The following is a 23108-nucleotide window of genomic DNA, read 5'->3' as shown; positions in this document are numbered from 1 at the left end:
AATGAGGAAAGGTACCAGTATCATTGCACCAACATTAACTAACAATATTTGGGAAAAAGGAAAAAAGGTAAGAGTGCATGTAACCTAACACATGGGAAGGAAGAGATGAAGTCTGTAATAATGCAAGTTTCCTCAGCCCTGGAAGTTGGGAATACGAGTTTATAATATAGGTATCCTAATATTTACAGGATATCGAGAATTAACGAAAACAGTGGACATTTGAAAAACATTCACACTTGCGAATTCCGATTACGGACACATCCATCTACCCGGAGCCATGACTATGGTTTGTGCTATTGCTCTTCTCAGCATGAGCAGTAATCTATGAGGCAGTGTCTGCAGGATGATATATTGCTATAACTCTAACCTGGATCGTAGTATCTTCCTTTGAACGTTCTGTTGTTGTCCAGGTATCGTGATTGGTGTGACAGACACTGTGCTGTATCTTTAGAACAGTCATCGTCAGCTATAAGGACACGTGCAACCGGTGAAGATCTTTTCGATAATTTGACCGGAGCGTCTACCATATCTGCAGTACTGATTTTGTCTGTTGTAGGTCTTGATGATGTCGGCTGGTCTCAAACGTGAAACTGAGGGGTTCCTTTTCGCTTCTCAGGACCAGTCATTTGACACTCGGCCAGAATATGATTCTTAACAAAAATATCAATATGAAATGTCGTCTTTGCATTGAATTCATAGACTGTCCACAAGGCAGTGTTTCCTGGGAGAAGTCATATTCGCTGTCTGGTGGTGGCGTGTAGCGGTGGCGAGGGACCTGAGCTGATGATGAGCCCTTCCGGGCTGACTGTGCCAGGATCACCTGAACACTCTCTGCTGCATACCAGCTTTAATTTGTAGAACATAATAATGAAAATAATTCACTTGTATAGCGACTAGTATCCATCTGACAAGTTGCTCAGTGGACACTGTAATCGGAATCTAATTTTCATTACCCCTGATAACCCAAGCTGCCTCTTAGGCGCTAGAAAGTTATAGTCACATGACTTCATCCCAGTTTCTGCTGGGTGAACAAACTCACATGCACCACATGTGCTTCGTTGTAGGGCAGGACTGAAGCCCTAGAAACTCTTAGGAGTCAAGCTGCCAAACATGATCACCCATCCAAGGACTCACCGAGCTCGACGGTTTTTAACTTCAACCGACCTATGCACAGGACCACTCGCCACCACAAGGAAACGTATCAATCGAGTCAATTAAATACCAGGATCCTATTCAACACTGTGGATTTACGTCACAGTAGATACTGATAAATTTCTTTTGGGAGTGAGTGTATCTATTTATAACCATTTCACCACCAGTTGTAAATTTCTGGCTGATGTACATTTTACTTGTGACATGTCAACAGAAATTTGTTTCTCACACAAAAATCAGTTTCTTACTGTAAAACATACTTCAAACACCTCTCCAATAAGTAATTGTAGAAGATTTATGTTGAAACGTTGCAAACCAATTAAGCACGGTATTTACCAGTATGGGCTGACAAGTGGTGGTATACGTGTGTAGAATGCTAAAAGCCATTGCATCCATTTATCAAGTCTTGGATTCAATGACTATCCTTTGATCCGTCTGTGAAAAGGGATCTATGGGCGTTATACGGGGAATGCAACTGGCTGGTTGTATTCATTCCTGTTGGAACACCAAAGGATTTGTTTCAGTATTTTTGAGTTTGGTGAGGGTGAGATCCACCGGTTGTTTCACATCTGCCAGGGTGGTGAAGACAGAAGTCTGTAACAGTGCTATGACACTGATATGAATGCTTGTTTGGAATTCTGATTCCAAGTGGTGGAACGAGGCTTGGCAAGTTAGGAAATAAGTTTTCATTCAATGGGTTGAAAACACAATTTTATGGTGAATGGGACTGATTTGAACGTAAGTTAATGATATGCCGCAAGCAACGTTTCCTGCTGTGTGTTTGAAGGGGAGGTTCTTTAGCCTCCACATGTAGACTGTCTACCGGCGATGTCCTAAAAGCTCCGTAATTGAGCCTAAGTTATTTTTTGAAATTGCCTTGGCTGGCTCCTCCATTGACAACGGCACCATTAACTAGTTTAGAGCGAGTTAATGATCTGTACGAGTGAAGGAGGGTAGTCTGATCCCCTCTCCGATCAGTATCTGACATGACGTTTAGTAACTCAGAACCCTTGTTTCAAAATTAATTTTGTGTGTGTGTGTGTGTGTGTGTGTGTGTGTGTGTGTGTGTGTGTGTGTGTGTGCGCGCGTGCCAGTGTGGTAGGAATTTCAAATGACAGTCATATATCAGGCCCAGGAATTTGGACGCATCTACTACCCTGATGGGAGTACCATCTAAGAATAGGTCGAGATTCTTGTGATGCTTGTATGAATGCCAAAGGTGCATACAGTTTGTCCTGGATTCTGAAAACTTAAACCCATGTTCATATGCTCATTTATGAATTTTGTTAAGGCATAATTAAAACTGCCTTTCTATTGCATGTTCTTACCACGACATGAAAGCCGCCCACGAAAAAGATCCCATCAACTGTTCAAGAAGTGAGGTTGTTTCGTGTGATGCTAAAATGTGTAACAGACAGGATGATGCCTTAAGGGACGCCTTGTTCATGGTATCAAGAAACTGGTAATCTGCCCCACAATCCAAATAAGATACCATGTTCCCACGTATCATATGTTGAACTGTGGGGTAGCCTCTTGGTTAAAGCTTTAGCTCGTCACACCGATCATGCGGCGATGGTTCGATTCCCTGCATGGATGCTATATGTTAAACCTATTTATGATGTCTTTCGCCGTGACATTGCTGGAATGTTATTGAGAGCGGCGTAACATATACTCACTCTCTTAATGTATCATATGCTTTCTGTAACCCCAAAAACATAGTACAGTACATTATTTGTTCCCAGTGGAATTATAGGAAGTATAGGAATTATAATGGCATCACGCCGTTTAAGAGGAAAGTTTCCAGCTGTCCACAATTCATCAAATATTTGGAAACTACAGACATAAATCAGGTACGTGTTTTAGAAGCTGATGACGCATACCTTCAGCTTATGCCGCAGTGTAGTGAGCTCTGGTAAGTAATTCATGGAGTGAAAAAGTTACGTTGTAACCCTCAACTTTATAGGAGGTTAAATTGATTGGTTTCTTTTCTTGTTGCGTTTGGTATAGAATTCACGGAGCTGAAGGTTATAATTTGATGATGATGATGATGAATAATTTGGTAACGTTTCGCCAAATCTGTTCCCAAATTTAGAAAGATTCCTTAAAAGAGAGTCGCGTCCACTGAGATGACGAACATCTCGGCCTTTTTGGTCATATTCCGTACCTTGGGCGGGAATTGATCCTTGATATATGTTTCCTAATGACCAGCATTTAGTTCGATTAAATATACTTGAACTACCCTGAACTACATTCAAGCTATACAGAGCATGATATACTGTAGGATCGACTAACGGGATCGGGTGGTCAGGTTCGCTGAATTGGTTTGTACATGTCATTGTACTCCAGTTGTGTATATCGATATTCTGATGTTGACGCTACATAGGCTGTTGGCGTTAAACAACAAGCCAACCAACCATTGGGTGATGAAAATATTAGGAGCATTTACTGAAGCTTCCAAAAGGGAATGTTTGTGGAAACTACGAGACTAGTTTTGTATGATGTGAAAGTTTTTCAACGCCTCCCACTTCTAAGGAGACCAAGTCTAACCCACACAGACATGTGCAGTCAAGTCGCTGAAGTGCAACAATCTTGATCACGATGTTAAAAACCATTTCACGAAGAAATAGGACACCTGCTTACACCCTCTGATATATCTTGTTTATCCATACAGACCCTCTGTGACTGCTCCAGACTCACCAGCGAGGTCATTCAGTCGTCAGTCGGTGGCTTCACAAGAGTCTCTCAATAAACAGGTAATGTTAATGTTACTTATTTTGGCTTGACAGTGAAGTGTAAACTCGCACAACTATTGAACGAACGAGTTTAGAACGTTCCGATGTCTATGTTTTCAGGGTTAGGAAACACGACTGCGAAGCTAATGTAACACCATTAATGTGTCGTCAACTAATCAGCCTGCTCTTGCTTGTATGACACATGGAAGGTTTACACGATGCGACACATCGGCCCTCCTACCAACATAGATTATGTCTTCATTTACGAAAAACTGCGCATTGACAATACATTTTTATAGTCGACGTTATCTTATTTTAAATGCCTAGGGAGTGCACCAGTTGCAACCAGACTCGAGACTTGACATATCGCCGATAAGCGTGACCTATATCTGGCGCAATTTGGCCAGATAACACTTGTCTGGGGCAATATAGTAATAGCAAGATATACCATGGTTTCCTCCGAGTGACGTGTGTCCCATATGAACAAAAGTACGAATGACCTGGATATATATGCTGTTTTCGTAGAACGGTTGGTCAACTTGACACAGTACTAAAAACAGAAGGACAGACCTGAAGGTTTGAGGCAAAGATGTGTTTGGTTTCAAAATAGTGCTATTAGTTTTTATTAGAGAAAACATTGCCTATGTGACATTATATATGAACTCACGGACTATGTGCAAGACTTCAATACGTTCATGTTTTCATGCCTGACCTGAAAATCGGGGTGTTTATTTGTACGATGTCTATGTGAGTCTGTGTTGTGTTGGCAGTTGACTCTGGACATGGCGCTACTGGAGAACGTCCCTTACCTGGACCAGCTGCTGGACTTTCTCAAAGGGAAGGAGGAATTGTTACCGAAGAGTCTCACAGGTCGGGCTATTCTAGTGGGAACAATTGCTGGAGTAACCGTTTATCTGATAACCAAGAAGAGGTACAACCTACCCCCTGGACCAAGAGGCCTGCCGTTGCTTGGGAACCTCCTAGGTTTGTTTGTTACGATGTACTTATCAAATCAACTTTACCTTCACTGATAAACAGAGCATCACATGAAAGTTCCCTTGGCCTATCCCGGGACAGCAACGGATATCCGATATCGATATGGATACCTCGGGGGAAAAAACCTGGAAGGTCCCGGGGTAGAATAGGCCCTCGGCAACACATGCTTGCTCTATAAGGCGATTGTGCTTGTCGTAAGAGGCCACGTGTGATCAGGCTCGCTGACTGGGTTTATACGTCATCGGTTCCCAACTGCGCAGATCGATGCTCATGCTTTTGATCACTGGATCGTCTGGTGCAGACTCGATTATTTACAGACCACCGCCATAAAGCCATAAAGCTGGAATATTGCTGGGTGTGGCGTAAAACTAAACTCACTCACTCCTCAGGAAAATACCCTTTAAAAAGTAACGCAGAAGAGAAACTTTTCTCGTGAATTGTTTTGATATGGAGCTTACAAATGCGTCGTAATCGCAAAAACGTTTGAAAATCGATGAGTCCGTAAACAGATGGGGAACAGTGAAAAATCGCGAAAAGGCAGCTGATGTCATCTGCAGTAATTAACGCAAAGGAATGGTACGCAGGTGCAAAAGGCTCGACAAGCACTATAAAAGTGCACAGATTATGAAGTTCCTTCACTTAGGTTAAAACTCTCACTAAACGTCATACTGCCAAATCTGAACAAAGCTCAGGGATGCACCACCATCGGGCGTTTATAAGCAGGCAAGACCAGATCAGAGGCACCGAGGTACTTTAATGCGCCTATGGGCAGTAGGGGCCAGGTAGTGATTTCAGAATTCTTTCATTTTAAATTCATATAGAAAGTGTCTTTCAAGTATCCAATGAAAATATGACTTTGGGTTAGTCTTTATGAAAAGATATGATTACAAAGTAATCTACCGTGACATTTAACTTTGTTCGTTTGGGATTGGCTGTTGCTACAAAAATCATTTTTTTCAATCTCAGTGCCGGTTCACTGTGCGTAGGAATATTTTGCACACATTAACCCGTGTGAAAATGAAAAAAAAGACAAAACCAAAAAAATCATGTCGTCTGAAACTGTTACTTGTGGCCTCGGCGATTTCGTTGATGTGTTTGGATCGGACATGGAGGAAATTTGAAGTGATGGTGGAAATTCTTCACGGACGGTCGTATCTGAACCCTGAACAATCGAAGAAAAGAAGCTTTTCTGATCGACTTACGATGTGTAACTATTTAAATATTTTTTTTGTGATCGACGTGTGTGGATCATGGTTTCACGTGGATGCCTCCACCTCGGCATGCGGTGAAAGAGTGACACTGCTGCTTGTGTACATGCAACTAACTTGGAACATTGTGTTCATCATTTGGGACTAGATTGGACACGGATCACCAGCAGTGGCAGCGACCTTGCGGTGAAGGCGTCAACTATGGACATATACGTTTTGAACGATGCAACGGGACATGGTGGAATGGGTAGTATAAATTTGCAAATCTTGCGAATTTCCAATTCTTATCATTCTAAGCTGAAAAGAATATAGCATTTACCAGGTAGGTAAGTATTTACTAATGATCTGCTGCACATTTTGTGTAGATGAGGATGAATGTTTAAGAGGGATTTCTTGTTAGATACTGTTTGTTTATGTTTGGGCCTGTGTCTTGTACTTGAGTTTGATTTTTTTTATTATAGAAGGTAATAGGATAGTGAGCCCTAGCAATTGTCATCGTGTAGCATTGTTTCGTCAAACTCTCAAAGACGTCAGTATTCGGCCATTTTGCAAAGCGGTCTGCTCCAAAAGGTGGTTGATTGGACATGTAAGTCTTATTCCACAATCAATCCCTTTTCAAACTCGACGTCAAGTTGTAACTTGCAATTTACAGACTTAGTCTTTTTATCTATGTTGTAATTAATATAATTACAGTTGTTTCAACTTCCAAGTTGTATTTTAGGAATGTCATTTTGCTGCGGTTGAGGTCATTTTAGTTACAAGTCATAAAATGCAATTAAAATATAAGTACATAAAAACATAGTTCATTAAAAGGTTTTAGGTGGTAGTATGTCTTTAGGTTATTCAGTTCATTTGCGGTGAAAAGATTAATATTTTATATTGATGGCAAAGGTAGCATTTTAAGAAACATGCAGTTATTCTGAGATCACTGTATATATTGAAGGCTGTTAGTCAAGGTTCATAGTTCAAGGGTTTGTTCCATGTTAAGTGTTGTCAGGTCACGACCCCAGCAATTGTTTATCATGTTATCAGTTATTTGACACTGATTTGTGATTGGCTGACTGGTAAACGGTTGGCTCTGCATGTTTCCGCTGAGCAATTAACCTTTACTTCGAATTGGTACACAGAGTTTGACACGTGAGCCATTTTGTGTTGGTGTGGCGGTGTAGCATTTTTCCACTACTTGTTTGTACAAGTAAGGCGAGTGTAATAATCCAGTCCACAATAACATACGATACTATGTTTAAATATAATTGTATTATAACTTCTTGTAGTTAATGAACTAACATTAGTAATTATGTAATAGTTTAAACAAGTTTCTTTAATATCTTTGCTAACGTAGTTACTTTTAAAATTAAATTTCCCTAATTCATAGTATATTTCTTGCACATTATCATTCCAAAAAGTGTGATTTGTGACTGAATAAATTGCTGTTTGTGTACTACAGACGGTAGCGTGAATGCCATGTGGTTTTGGAGGGCGCCGCCATGCGCTTGATAGGCTCTTTACCATATATACGTAGGTGCATATATGTGTACTAATTGTTTGGTTACAAAGTATTATTGTGTCACTCTTGAGATTATTCTTTGTATGTAATGTGAGAATGTGTGTGTTATTATGCAATATTTTACCTGGGTTTTATTATGAAACAATGAAGAGAAATGAAATTAAATCAGTGGCAATATACATCCGGTGCATTAAATATATAATATATGTACATATTTAATGTATGCCATGTTGAATCACCAGAAAAACCCACAATAAATGATCGAACCCCAGACATCAGCCTTTGTCATTCGTTCCGGCGACTATATTTACTTTGGGAACTGCGCAAAGCACTTACACGGATCTAGGACAGCCACGTTTCGAAAATGGCACGTCGCATTGACGTCAGAACGAAGGTCAAACCAGACGAAACTATGTTTGGTGTTCCTTCTTGCACAACTCATTCCATTAAAGTTGTCCATAACATCAGAAGTAGAGTATCAGTACAGGTGTTGCAGCTTGCAATGTATTTGACGAAAACATCGTTGTGGAAATAATTAAAGCATTTGACACTATGTAAATTGTTTCTTTTTCCTGTTTCACCCCTGAGTATGGGCGAAACCACTGAGAAGGCTCTATCCGCAGTGCAACCAAGCCACTACGCAAGGGAAATGAGTGCATAGTTACAATGCGTTTTGTTCATGGTGCATATGTCATTGTAGAATGGAATGTTCGGTTTAAAATGACATTTAGCAGCGTTCAACCAACTATAATCACTTACAAAACGTAAAAAACAATAGGTTTTTAACTCCTAAATCATTTGATCATGGTTACAATAATCAAGGTTTCAGTATTTTTCCATAAGGCTCTATGAAACATGAACAAATCGCTTATAATTCGACGAGGAAATGGCAAGGCTGCTGTCCTATGGGGTTCCTTATATTGATTTTTACAGTGTCACCGTGTTTATTTCAAATGAACAGTTGACTTGCCGTCCTCTGTGTTTGTGGTGAGACCCAGCAGTAAATTACAATACAGTCACTTTTCAAACACTAGGTGGTCTAACTGACGGTTATTCATAAACACGTGCTCACTGAACATTGGGAATTGTTCAACTGACTCGTTTTGACATATGCCGTATGACTAAGGATTTTGTGTTGACATTTACAAAGTACGTGTACCTGACAGACATCAATGTCATTCTGTCACGGTTATGTATGCTGAATGAATCAACTGTAACACGTTTCGTGTTCCTTCTACAACAGCAGCTATCCACCGTTTTAAAGAAATATCATACAGGCATGTTTGTACACTGTAATGTGAAATTATGATTACACTCAGTTTCAGCAACTCAATTGCAAAAGGCTCCTTCACATTTATTTCGAACTGACAGTAATCCACGAGAATCAACCAGAATAAAAAAAAATCCAAAACTCGAAGCGAGAGAATGTCCAAATATTTTTGTTTTCATTTTTTTAAGAATGTTGTTGGAACATTTAGATTGCTGCGCGAATAGCAGTCGCAATTTTAGTGGGAAAGTACCTCGAATGCTCCTCGAATTTACATAGAATGCATGCAGAACCGTCTCGGAATGAACCCTGAATATGGATCGAGTGTTGAAGACTTTAAACAGAATACAGGTCGAATATTTCAAATATCCTTCAAATGCATATAGAATGTAAAGTGAAATGCATCAAGAATGCTGACGGAATGTTTCCCTATGAGGTGTAAAAGCCTGCTGAATCTGGATTATTCACCGGTCTCTGCCCAACTCCTATACAGTATGGACCCTTGGATCCTGTTGCCTTGCTCCAGATTGCTGTCCTCAAGCAAGACCTGATTGAAAGAGATGTGGAGACCTAGGAGATTCCAGACCATACCGTGGCTGACATAGGAAACATGGAGGCTGACATTACAGAAGACTGATGGAGGAGCTGAGAGTTGAAGACACGAAGTCATTCTCCAGCTACCTTGGGATGAGTTAATTTGAGTTGGGGCAGAGACTGGGACGCAGAATACAGAAGCAGGATCCATATATGAGAGAGGCGGTAACTCCAGGCTTGACGTTCCCATCACTTTGAGGTTTCTGGCTTCAGGTCATAGATACACCAGAATTATGTACAACCGTGGAGGGGTATAAGGACGAGGTTATCATCTGCCCCACCATTCCAGAAGAATGGGCACCCACTGAAGAGGTATTCAGTAGTAGGTGTAGGAGCTATAGATGGCAAACATATGGCCAGGAAACCTGAAAAGAGCGGCTAATTATACCACGATTGCAAGGACGTCTCTTCATGGTCCTTGTGGCTGTGAATTACAAGTTCCTGTGGATGGGCGTTGGTGCTTACGGAAGTATGTGTGGTGCTTATATCTCCAGACGAGTGCAAGCTCAAAAACTGTCTTGAAGACGGAAGCATAGAATTTCCATATCCTTTCCTCTTACGACAAGATGAACGCAGGCAATTGTAGGAGATGATGCCTTTGGAGTACGGACTTTCTGGATGAAACCATAGGACAAGTGAATCTACAACTACAGGATCAGCAAGGGCCGGCGGATAGTGGAAAATGCATTTGGAATCATGGCCCAGTGATGGAAATCCTCCTCATAGCTATGTTGAACAGGCCTTCCGTTATGATGGACGCCGTTGGATGCTATGTCTACCTGTACAACTTGATGAGGATTCGTTATCCTAAGCTCTGCAGCTTAAAGAACTGTTGCATGTGGCAGGAGTAAAAATAGACACACAGGCTGCAAAATAGAAGCGAGGGATTCTTAAACATTACCTCATCAACCCAGTCTGAGTCGTGCCCGCTCAGAACAAGATGATTCATGGATAGGTGATATATGAACATTCGATTTGCTGATAAGTTTCCGCATAAAATAAGACACCAGCATATTGATGTGTTATGATATTACCAGTCACTTTGGGTCCTCTGAGTTCTCAGTTTTTACGCAATTCGGCGGTATTCTGATGACGAAAGGGTTCGTTTGAAGAGCATTCCGAACGTTCTGTCTGTATTCGATGTGTATTCCATGTACATTCCAGTTGTATTCCAACAATAATCGAAATGCTCCGATACGTTTGAAATCCGCCTAACTTCGACAAGCAATCGAAGTGCATTCGGGGCGTATTTGGGACATTCTTGCAGGATTTGGAGAAGTGACTAGCCTGTCCGATTCTCCGGCGACTACTACAATGTTGTCAGAATTATTTAGAATGTGGTAAGAATGTATTTCAAATGCTGTTCGAAATGTTCCACTTTGAATGACATGTTCAAAACATTCCGAAATTGTACAAGAACTGACACGAATAGATGGAGTGCTTTCGAAGTAGAATAAAACGTTTCAGGATGCAGTGAAGAATTACCAGGAATTTTCATTCCAAGTATGAAGGGGTTATAATGCGTATGCGTCAATGTAGAAACCAGCATCACATACATTGGTAGGGATAGCAACTGCCTCTTTGAAAACAAGGTTTAAAATGACGTTATTTTAACTTCAGACTTCCGAAATGCAAGAATCTACGAGAAGATGATGGAGTGGAAGGCCAAGTATGGTCCAGTTGTCAAGTTTAATATCGGTGTGTAAACAATCACAAGTCACAGATACTCTTCAGCATTGGAAACAGCTGCAAAAGCGTTTTTCCAGAGTAAAATAGCTCCATGTCATTATCACATCTAACGTTCACACATGTTCAACGGTATAGGTGTTGATATCGATTGGAATGAATGAGTGAGTTAAAATTTACAGTCACGGCAATATGTTAGCTACATCGTGACTAAATCTAGTTCACAGTTCATAATACAGACATATAATATGTTTACTGAGTGAGACGTTCTTCAGGTTTTGTTTTAGTTATATCTGGGTTGTCCAGAATGTTCCTGTAAGTATTGAGTTTGTGAGAGAATTTACACACGGGGCTTGGGATATTTCTTCACAAATCTGGAAACATCAGTTATCAACACTGAGTGAAACTAGATTGTATCTTCATGTGAAGGAAACACAGTGCATCAAGAAATGCTGAACCAATATTGGTGTTGCACTTGCACTATTCCGTCTCAGTTTACATATGCTTATGATTGAAGATGGAGTGTGCCTAAAATCCCATTTGCATATTGCTGACATTGCTGAATATGTCCTTTCGTACTAAGGAAACAGAAGATGAGTACATCGTGAACCTGATTTGTCCAAATTATCCAGAAATACGCAAACAATAATCTGCTGCAGTTCCATCTTAATCTGTAAAAGAAAATATCATTCGTTTAGAAAATGTTTATTTTTTAAACATTGTTAATATGTCAGTATCTCGTGTGATAATAAAGATGATAATATGATTGTTATCTATATGTTTACCTCGTTAGCTGCACAGGCAAATATTCTATTGAGCTAAACTGTATTAGTCTTGATGAATATTTCTCGTCACAGGACACATTACAATTGTGGGACTAAACAGTATCGACGTCGTCATGGAGGCCATGGTTAAAAGACAGGCAGACTTTGCTGGACGGGTTCAGGTGTATTCCGGTAAATATGAGATGGTTAATGTCATGACCATTTCATTCAAAGCGATAGCATCAGTAAAACTATGGTTCATCTTGGTATGACACAATTGGTATTTCATAAACTGCTTTAGTGGCCTGTACATGAAGTACTGTCTGTACAGTTTGTATATCCAACAAGAACAGTTCGTACAGAATGACTATTGATTTTAACCGTTGATGATATGCACGTATTATTGTCATTTAATTACCACATATAACCAAAAACTCGCAAATATACTAAATGCATGCACGCTTACACATATGATAAGTTTCTCCCCAGCCCTGCTCCTGAGTGACGGAGGGAGGAATATCGTCTTAAGCGACTACAGTCCTACTTGGAAACTGCACAGAAAGCTGGCTACAAAAGCGTTGAGGTTAGCGCTTAACTTTGCATTCGCGGTATATAAAACAAACTTTGGGATCAAATGGTTATGATGGTTATGGTGTTTGCAATTATGTGTGTTTTATATTTCCGTTGGCACGGTAACTGGAAGAGAGGATTACGTCATTATAAATAGTACCTTCATAATGTGATGTACTGGTTATAGGTAAACACGTACTGATGTAAATACACGAAGCAATCGGTGGGACGAGGTGAAATGGGATTTAACGTCGTACTTGAGAGTGTTTCGCTCACATGACGACGTGCATGTGTATATGTGTGTGGTTGCTTGTTCTAGCCCAGATTTAAGCTGGTTTTACTGTGCTAGTTCACTGAGATACCATGCTGAAGTGACCCGTGAAGGTCCCGGGGTACAATAGACCTTCAGCAAAACATGCTTGGCATAAAAGGCGACTATGCTTGTCGTAAGGCGACTAACGGGTTCGAGTGGTCAGACTCGTTGACTTGGTTGACACATGTCATCGGTTCCCAATCACGCAGATCGATGCTCATGATGTTGATCACTGGATCGTCTGGTCCAGACTCGATTGTTTACAGACAATCGCCATACAGCTGGAATATTGCTGAGTGCGGCGTAAAACTAAACGCACTCACTCACTCTTTCACTCACCACATCATTTTGTTTGGTAATATTTTGAAATAAACCAAAAGGAACTAAAGCATAAATAAATTAAGTTATATGGATACCATTCACGGTTTGGTAAATGTATAGAAAACTTTCCTTGTTAACTCTTAGACTTTCGTTATTATAGTGGAGTGATTACAACCAACCATAAAATCGATGGAGTTCGACTTTGATCAGTAGCTTGTAATAAACCTATAAGTCATTGTAGAAAGGGTGGCGATTTCGAACAGTCGGCGCATCATTAAAGACGGGACAACTGAAAAACGACAAATTATTGCTCGAAAATGTAACATTATATTATCCCCGAATCAAGTTATGTTCAAAAACACAGAGGGTAAGACGAAACCCAACATAAATAATGTAAACAAATTCTGAATTTACGTGAACTGATTAAAAGTGGAAATCATTTAGTATTGGGAACCTGTATAAACCCATTTCAAATATCCTTATTTCTGATATCTCATAACATCACAGGGGATAAACGTACTTTAAGCAATTGAAAACGCAATCGGGTTTTAGGAATGGCAGGAAGAAATTTTGTTGGATATTTTTTTTCAAACGTCAGTATGGAAAAAATGAGGGTGGAAGGCCTTATTGGGTCCCAATTCGTGTTCGAATCCAGTGTCATTGTTCTGTAATGAGCTTTCATGAACAAAATGCAACACGGGGTTACATCATGCAAACGCAACTAAAGTGACAAGTCAACTCGTGGCCGTGAATTACGTGACCCTGGTCCTTTAAAAGCACAAGCTGTTTCGAAACTTCAGCACTTCACAAAAATGCCACGCTTAACACATGATCAAAGGAACGATCTCTGGGATGGTCTAACTAGGCGCTTCGGGTGGGGCAAGGCAACGCCATATCAGGGCACATACAATTCGGAGACGACATGCTGCATTCAACATCCGGTGCCGTCCCCCATACCGTGGTCCGATCCTGTTGGCAGACAACGTTGGGCAGCAAACGGGGCTTATGTTGGCAATAGACCATGGCGAAATGTCATTTTCTCAGGTGAGTCCAGGTTCAACCTGTCCTTTGCAGATGGACGTCTCAGAGTTTATCGACGACGGGGCGAACGTGTACCGCCAAACTGTGTACTAGAGTACGATCGGTTTGGAGGCGGAAGTGTCTTGGTTTTGGGTTGCCATCAACATCAACTTCCGATCCCGAATGGCTGTTGTAGACCATAATCTCAGTGCTCGTCGGTATGTGGAAAACATTCTTCGTCCTGCTCTACTCACCGTGATGGACCACGCTACGTTTTCCGAAATGACAACGGTCGTTCTCATGTAGCCAGCGTAACAGTGGACTTCCTGAATCGTGAGAACGTTCAAGTGATGAACTGGCCTGCAATGTTCCCCGACATGAACCCGATTGAGCACCTGTGGAATGAACTTGACAGGAGGGTCCGAAATCAACCTGTATCACCACGAACAGTTGCAGAAGTGTCACAGGCCCTCCAACATCACTGGCAGACTATCCCACAGGAGGTCATTAAAAATTTCTGTCCGTCCATGCCTGGGAGATTGCGAACATGTGTTGCAGCACAAGGTGGCCACACGCGCTGTTGACTCGTAGTGACCCTTCATAACTTTGATGACACCGTGACGTCACGTTTGTGTATGTTGATTGAACATTTCCATATGCAATTGACCACAAGTCAATTTCCCAATACTGATTTCAAATACAATACAAGTGAGACAAAATCTAAGGCAATGCGTCACATAATATAATATAGCAAACTCAGTCTTAGTGCGAGAGTGAAACAGTTATGCAGAATGTGACAGAGCGAGCGGTCTGACAGCGGCTATTGTTGATTCAAGCGTTGGCAGCGATTGACTCCAGTGAATGTGAATGTGTGTCTCAACACGGCAACTAGCCTTTATATATATCTACTCAGTCATCTCCCGAAAGTTCGAGCAAATACGACCATCGCCAACACTGTAGAACTCTCTAGCAGTCTCCCAAAAGTATACATAGAAAACCACGGGCAGATAATTTCCGGGCAGCCTGCTACCAAAATCTTAAAAATGTTGACCATCTATCATCCGAAATGTGATCCATCATAACTACTATTCAGAACACTAAACATTGTGACCCAATAATGATTATTACTTTCTGTTACAATCATAGCAATAATAACATAATAACATGACATGTAATAATATGAGTAATATGAGAGAAAAATGCAGATACATTTACATTGATGTGAAACACTGATTGCTTATTTAAAGACTTTCAGTGTACTTTAATTTAAGAACAGTTAAGGACCTTTTACTGCTGTTCATTCTCATTTCATTGTTGTTGTTTTTTTTAAAAAATTGATTTCATTAATAAATTCTGATTGATATGGTTTGTAGATAGATAAATTTTAGTGATAGGTAGTTTACAAAGTAGCTTACAGTGTTAGTGGCTGCGCCTTCAAAGGGGGTTGAAGTATTGTAAAATTATTGTCCTCCGGAGAGGGTACGTAAGTCCCAAAGCATTCAAGGTCAGTTTAGACAAACTGTTATTCTTAATCGTGGTATATATGCTCTTTTAACTGTGGCTAAATTTTCCTATTGTCGCCACGGATGGGCCCATGCAGGCCCATGCAGGTAGTATAGATACTGTAAGTTCTCATGGACCCTGGTATGGTGATATACCTTTCAGTTGTTGGCGATGTATAACCCGTGTTTATATTGTATCGTCCTCTACTGCTTGAGAAGTATTATATGAACCAGGATCTGACAAATGACCCCAATTTGCATATATGCGAACGCCTTCCAGAACATACCATTTGAAACGAGAGGGAAACAGGTTGTCATCTAAACATTGAAAAGTTCAATGTTGCTGCTGTTTTTCTGAACTAAATCCCTCTAAGGCTTGTGTTAAACAGTAGCGGTATTGATTTCACGCCACGGTCAGCATGTATTGCACGTGCGTAAACACAAACACAGGTCGCACCTCTTGCTGAATGTTTATCTAAAACTTGTGGGTTGAGTGTTTATGATTATGAAATCATTACCCCATTTTTGGTCTGGTGTTGTTATTTTATGTTACGTCATAAAACTTTATGACATGAACAGTAATGCTCATCCGTTATAATAGCTGTCCTCTCATCTAGCCATTGCTCAATGCCAGTTCCTCATCATGCTGGTTCCCAACTGAAGTCAGTTTTTATCAACATGAGGTTATATGCAGTAGGTTTTGGTGGCTTGGCGTGTTAATCAAACATGCATATGGTGCTGGTGTGTTTCAGCACCCTTGTTTTTCGCTGTTTTGACAGTGTTTCATTTCACTCGGACTCAGTAAATACTGAATCAACTGCTTCACTGCATGTTCCAAAATGTCGTTTTCAAGTGCCCATCAAGAACACAAAAAATTACTTTAGACTGTAAATGGACTCACTGCGTTTACGTAGGCTGTTCCCATACGTTTTGGTTGTATCACGTCTAATGTACAAGAAGTGGGACACCCATAGAGGTATCAATAAAGTATACCAAAATAATGTTTTGTTATTGGTATTTGAGATTGTCAACTCAGATTGGCGGCTGTGTGTCCTCAAAAGTACTGTTCTCCTGCGAGGATACGTTGGTCCCAAAAACTTCAATGTACATTTCAACTTACCAGAATTTTCAAACATAGCATTTGTGTGATTTTAAATTATGGTCTTACATCCCTACAATCGCCAGTAGCTGAAAATATGGTATAAATTTAGCCAGGGTTCATGCAGGTAACAAATGTACCGTTAGTCCTATGGTCCCTTGAATGGTGATCTCCGGTGCTGGCGGTCCACATATCACATTGTTCTAATCTGAAATCCAGTTTTAAAGATAGATACTAGTTATATTGCTTGTATCTGTGATATCACAGTTGGTTTTATTTCCTTCGCTGACAGGAATTTGGTGATTTTAGTATTTATGTTGAAGTTAAAAGCTTAGATTCAGTCAGGATATGACAGATGGTGATGTTACTTTAAATATTTACTCACTCAAACTATCTGGGTACCCACTTGCCATGGTGTGCCTGAAATCAACAATGGCCTTTTTTCGGCTCTTTGCCGAGAAACACCTTTTTAATTCGCGAACGTTGCTTTTCAAGGTACATAAACTAACTGAAGGTTATATATTTAGAAAGCTGAGAGTTAATGCATGCCATACATAATCTAAATGACACGAGAATCCCACATGTTGAATAATGTTTTGCCAGTTGTATTTGGGGGTGTCATTACGGTGCTCTCATCTCCAGTGGGTTTGACAGTAGCATTGAGAGGATTAACTACAGCCTTACGAACAAGTGTAACAGGATGCAAAACATCATTTGCATCATAGGACATCTAGGATGCATAACAAAAAAGACAATAATCAAAAAGCCTATTTGCAAATCGAAAATGATGTATGTCCTTTTCACTATTTCATTGTCCAAGCCTGTCTCGAGTATGTTGACGATCTAAGTCAGCTTCCAGATGTTAAAATATTCTTGGATACCATAAGATACAATGTAATAGAAGTCTACTAAAAGCAATCTACTGACGGCGATAATCACTTGCGCAAACAACCTCAGTTTACGCCTTACGTAAATGTAAAATCAACTGCACTGATTCTGCTTTCTCTCATGCCATAGGTACTACATGACGGGCACCCACCTTGACGAGGGAATAAAACGAACTCTGACCAAAAGCATCGGTCTGATAAAGGAGAGAAAGGGGCCATTCAATCCTCATGATATCATCTCCCTCACTGTGTTCAACATCATCAACAACATCTGCTTTAATTTCACGTGAGTAGAACTAAACGGTGTAACCAGTTGTATGATGAGGACTTGTGGTAATACTGTCATTGAAACATACGTGAAGGATTAAAACAGACTTGAAGATTTTGTTTACAAAAGTAGGGGAAATTGAAAAGGATCGAAAGAAGAAGGTTTGGTCCTGCTTATAATACCGATGATGTGATCTGTGTAAATGAAAGCATTTCGTTAGCAACGAAAATAAGCTTTCAGTTCATACTATTGAAATCAACTAAGATGCAACGGGCAGCCGATGCCTTGACTTAACCCCCTGCTGTGCTGAGCATGTGCTGCACATACTGTCTGTCTTGTGAGGAAAACATGCTTAATACTGACAAGCAAATATAATCTTCATAGAAATCCTAAGTAGCTTAGTGGATGAGACCACCAAGCTAGTAAACAAATGGTTGAAGATTCAAAACCCAGCACGACACAATGTATTGAATATTTTTAATTATTATTACTTTATTATCACTGTAGGAATATTTGTATAGCGAACCTATCCATGCAACTAGCCAGTGCTCGTTTGAGGCGCTGGTATTAATATTGTGATATGTCAGGCCAGTCAACTTTAATAGCAAGAGAAAGTTATATCAATCTTCAAAACTTGTTCAAATAAAATAGTTCAATTTTAATGGCTGTTCCTTGAGAATGTCTGGGAAACTGACCGCATAGGTTTACCGTGTTATTGAAGAAACCAAACTGAAAAACAGTGACGTCATTAGAGGTTTATACATCAACTTATCAACTTAGATCACACACCAGTACTTCATAATAACCACGTATCCTGCCACGTAAGTGTGATTTACATTTCTGCTTGTTACCCATAACGATTCCTTCAGATGTGAGGTCAGCGACAACTACTTCAGAGACATGCTGCAATTTTTGAATGTCTTTCTGGATGAATTCGGCAACGGATTTCTTGAGGACATAATTCCCCCTCTTCGTCTCTTCCCTACCAAGAAGTTGAAAAGTATCATGAAGGAAACTGATAAGTTCTTTGGCTTGTTGAATGAAGAACTTGTCAAGCATCGGCAGACCATACGTAAAGGTAGGTACTGGTTTTCCCTGCTTTTATGGTCATTCAGATAACGTGAGATTTCTTCACAAAGCTAAATCGCGGATTATATTTACAGTAGTGTTAGGTTAATGTGAATAATGACAAGCATCAATAGTATAATTGTTTACGTCTATGCGATGGTTGACGAGTTTTAAAAAAACCTCATATGATAAGAACTGCAATAAGTATTACATTCAACATAGTTTGGGCTTTGGTAAAATCACACACACACACACACACACACACACACACACACACACACACACACACATATGAAATCCAGAACGAATCTCTCCATAAGATTGTGTTTGGTCTCTCCTGCAGACACTTACCCAGATCGCAGATTACGATATGATTTAGCCACTTGAATGATATAGTTCAGAGGCAGGGAAGATTATCTGTTGTTCAGTATATTGCAATGGCTATTGAACATAGTACGATGAATTAACTTAACAATACTGGTGTGCGTCCCAGTATCAGTCGTTCTGTTCCTTACGTTCTCAAAACAGATGCCATCCGAGATTTCTGTGATGCCCTATTGCTGGCTCAAGAAGAGGCATACCAGGATGAGGACCCGGATGTGATGTCACAAATCACCGACCGTCATATCGTACAAACTCTTGGCGATATATTTGGTGGTACATATTCAAACCTACTTTTTAGTATTGTTTCAGTCGATCCAAAGAGAATCTTTATTTCTAAGAGTAACATTTTGTTTAAGGTTAATTAAATTGTTTTGCATTAAACAGGAAACACGTTTCGGCACTCCGAGATGAAACGGTTGATCTGCATAGTACATATCAAGTTCACCATAGAAGGATCAGTCATATATTGCAGTCACGTTTATTCATGTCTTTCAATGATATATGTGAACTGACTTTATCGTGTCGCCACAGCGGGGATGGACACCTCTCGCATCAGCCTGCTGTGGACACTACTTGCCCTGGCTCAGCATCCAGACATTCAATACAAGCTTCACGCTGAGGTGGACCACGTTCTGGGTACATATCTCCTCTAATTCCGTAAGCTGGTATAATGCGTTGCTGATTTTCTGCTGATGTACTTTTCTAATATGGCTCAGTGATCTTCTTACACATATGCGAAATTGTAGATAATAAACTTCTTAATGTGCTTGGTGGCAACACCAACAGACATTGCTTCTACCAGGGTATCCAAGCAAGTAAATACCTTGAGAGTCATGATGTTGGCAGCCATCTCTGATGGGACAGACTTGATGGATATCTGGGAGAACCTGTCAGTAGAGTGCTATGTCAGGAGATAGTGCGTCCACACGTCGGCCAACGTCAGCTCCAAGTTTATCTTTAATTTAACTCCCATAGCCACGATGTGGCTGAAATACTATCAATATGACTTTAAATTAAATTTAAATTACGTATGCAGCTGCTACCCTTTGGAACACTCTACCCCTTGATCTAAAACTAGTGACAACTCTGACACTCTTCAAAGAGAGATTCAAAACATACCTCTTTCAAAACTATGTTTCATAAATCCATGACCATGGATTATCTTGTGCATATGAACTGTGACCTGTCAGTGCTTTAAGCATTGCCTTTGTGTGGTGGACGTCAGCGCTATACTGAATACTCTAATTACTCTAAATACTCTTACTATTTTTATTACATATGCTTACGAATATGCAGGCGGACGTGAATTCCCTAGTGTATCGGACAGGAGTAATCTCCCTTACACTGAGGCTGTGCTGCACGAGAGTATGAGGCTCTATATGGTGGTACCATGTGGAATCCCTCACAAGACACTATGTGATACCAAAGTGGGTAGGTCTCTTTCCTGTGATGCCTGCAGATGAACATTCTGTCTCTCAATTTACACATCAAACTCTCATTTCAGCTAAGAAACATGTCACGAGTTGGCATTAGTCTTATCTAGTAATAATGGCAGGTGAGTGTAAATATGTACTGTTTGGCTTTTTAATATCATTTATTGTATAACTGTCTTTTAAAGACACGAAACAAGGACGTAACTTAACGTCATTGAAATACTACATTTTCAGGTGGTTATGACATTCCAAAAGGTACTACCGTGCTTATTAACCACTACGCGCTGCATCAGGATCCAGAGCAGTGGAGTGAGCCTCATATATTCAATCCAGATCGGTTCCTTGACCAGAATGGTAAGATGGCTGCCAAACCGGACAGCTGGCTTCCGTTCTCCGCAGGAAGAAGAGTGTGCCTAGGAGAGAGCGTGGCCAAACCGGAACTGCATCTTCTGCTGGCTGGAATCATGAGGCATTTCAAAGTATCCCTCCCACCTGGAGCTAAGGTGAATACTGAGCCACGTGGAGGGTCTTTCTTTACCTTACCACAGGATTATGAAATCAGCTTTGAATCGAAAGTATAGTTGGGGTTTCCCCTGTGGTTGATGTGTAATAACAGGAACACAGTTGTCATGTCATGATAACTAAAATATTTATCGGGTTTATCATGCACGGTTAGTACGATTCACTGTATATTGTTTATACTCAAGAATCGCTCAGTCTTGGTGTTAACATACATACACTAAAAGTGATACATTGGTATACCATTCACACTGCGTTTTTTTATATACTATTGCACAAATCCAACGTTATTGCCAGTCATATACAAACTGTATGAAAAGCTCATCAGCACTCGGGTTTCAAGATGGATCATGCACACGCGCACCTCATTTCCAAATCCCCAATAACGAGGATATCAAACCGGGCATGGATGTACAGCAGCTTCCTTTAACAGAGACCATCAGTCACAATGTTGAACTTGGCAGTAAGGCATATACTGCTTTCATTGACATGTCTGGCACAAGGTGCTGTTCTTGAATCTATCTGAATTTGGAATCAATGGCAAATCTCTGAAACTACTGTCACCCTGACTTTAAAAGCATGTGAATGTCTGCCACTCTGTTTCCAGTCCAACAATGGGTATGACAGGGCGGTGTTTCATCCACCTATATCGCCTCTGTGTTCATCAATCATCTCAATACTATTCAGGGTTCTGGACATGGAATTAGCATTGGAAATCTTCTGCTTGGTATCCCAACCCTAGCAGTTGATATGACAACTTTCTCACTCACCCCTCAGGTCTTCAAGCTCTACTTAATATCGTCAGCCACTACATACTGGCGCGCAAAGAAAAAGCAGCCTTTCACTCTCTCTCTGTCGTTGGAATAGGTATAAAACCAAATGGTGTAAACCCTCTCGTAGCTGCATCAGCTGTGCATAAAACTGTACTGCTCACACTGCTGTTTGGCAGTGAACTCTGGACCAAACTACTCACCAGGGATGACAGGAAACTGGAAACAGCATGACGCTACATAGCTAATAGATCCAAGGTTTCCCCTTCAATCAAATCAGCATAGATCTCCTGTGACATATTGCCAGTAGGTGTACTGCTGTTATCAGTGCTTCGTAACTATTGATGCAATGTTTTCAAATAGAATGTGGTTGATCAGAGAAATATATCTCCGTATAATGTACTGTACTGTGTATATGGTAATATTAATACCAGCACAATGCCTTTATATACTCCAGACGGCAAAACATGTGTTGTAGTCAAGTGCCTTCAAATTCTGAATAAAGAATTCTCAATTCTTTTTTATGCCTTTGGATTGGCTGGACCAGAGTGGATATGCAATTTTTGGTGCGTTTTCTGAAATGGTTGAGTGAGTTATTTTTACGCCGCTTTTAGTAATATTCCAGCACTTTCACAGCAGGGAACTCCAGAAATGGGCATCACACACTATACCCTTGTTGGGAATCAAACATGAGTCCTCGGTGTGACGAGCGAACGCTTTGACTACTAGGTTAAAAACTGCCTCTATCTTCAGTGGGGAAACTTTAAATTTTTAGCCTAGATTTATCATAATCGTAATTTGATATATTCTTTTCTTATTTTTGAAGAAAAGACGTTTTCGTTGATTTGCCTTTTGAAAAGGGTTAGCTTTGGACACATCCTGGCAACTCCTCGTATGCCGTATGTGTTCTTATTATGGAGGCCTCACTAGTAGGTGATATTTCTGTATCTGTTCACGGGATTTCCAAACGCTGTATCCTTTCAATACATCACATGTCCAACCCTGGAGACGACCGCGTTGATAGTGTCGAATAGGAACTTCAAAACCT

The 23108-nt window shown here is 40.4% G+C and overlaps 1 protein-coding gene across 4 annotated transcripts; it reads left to right on the top strand.

Moving 5' to 3' along the window:
- The first annotated feature begins 3836 nt into the window (after nucleotides 1–3836).
- LOC137283562 (steroid 17-alpha-hydroxylase/17,20 lyase-like) lies at nucleotides 3837–22580 on the top strand. 4 transcript variants are annotated; one of them, XM_067815157.1, is made up of 11 exons: nucleotides 3837–3905; nucleotides 4655–4868; nucleotides 11077–11154; nucleotides 12000–12098; nucleotides 12396–12489; nucleotides 17749–17904; nucleotides 18756–18964; nucleotides 19483–19611; nucleotides 19870–19974; nucleotides 20635–20769; nucleotides 21006–22580. In XM_067815157.1, the coding sequence occupies exons 2-11, from the start codon at nucleotides 4667–4669 to the stop codon at nucleotides 21350–21352; spliced, it is 1554 nt and encodes a 517-aa protein (XP_067671258.1). In that variant the 5' UTR covers nucleotides 3837–3905; nucleotides 4655–4666; the 3' UTR covers nucleotides 21353–22580. The 4 variants fall into 4 exon arrangements, with proteins under 4 accessions (XP_067671258.1, XP_067671241.1, XP_067671250.1 ...); XM_067815140.1 differs by lacking the exon at nucleotides 3837–3905 and adding an exon at nucleotides 4259–4413; XM_067815149.1 differs by lacking the exon at nucleotides 3837–3905 and adding an exon at nucleotides 4294–4373.
- The last annotated feature ends 528 nt before the right edge of the window (nucleotides 22581–23108 follow it).

The sequence above is a fragment of the Haliotis asinina genome, chromosome 1, assembly GCF_037392515.1.
Source record: "Haliotis asinina isolate JCU_RB_2024 chromosome 1, JCU_Hal_asi_v2, whole genome shotgun sequence".
Taxonomy (NCBI): Eukaryota; Metazoa; Mollusca; class Gastropoda; order Lepetellida; family Haliotidae; genus Haliotis; species Haliotis asinina.
The sequence above is the reverse complement of the archived record's forward strand: the minus strand, read 5'-3'. Positions and strand labels throughout refer to the sequence as shown.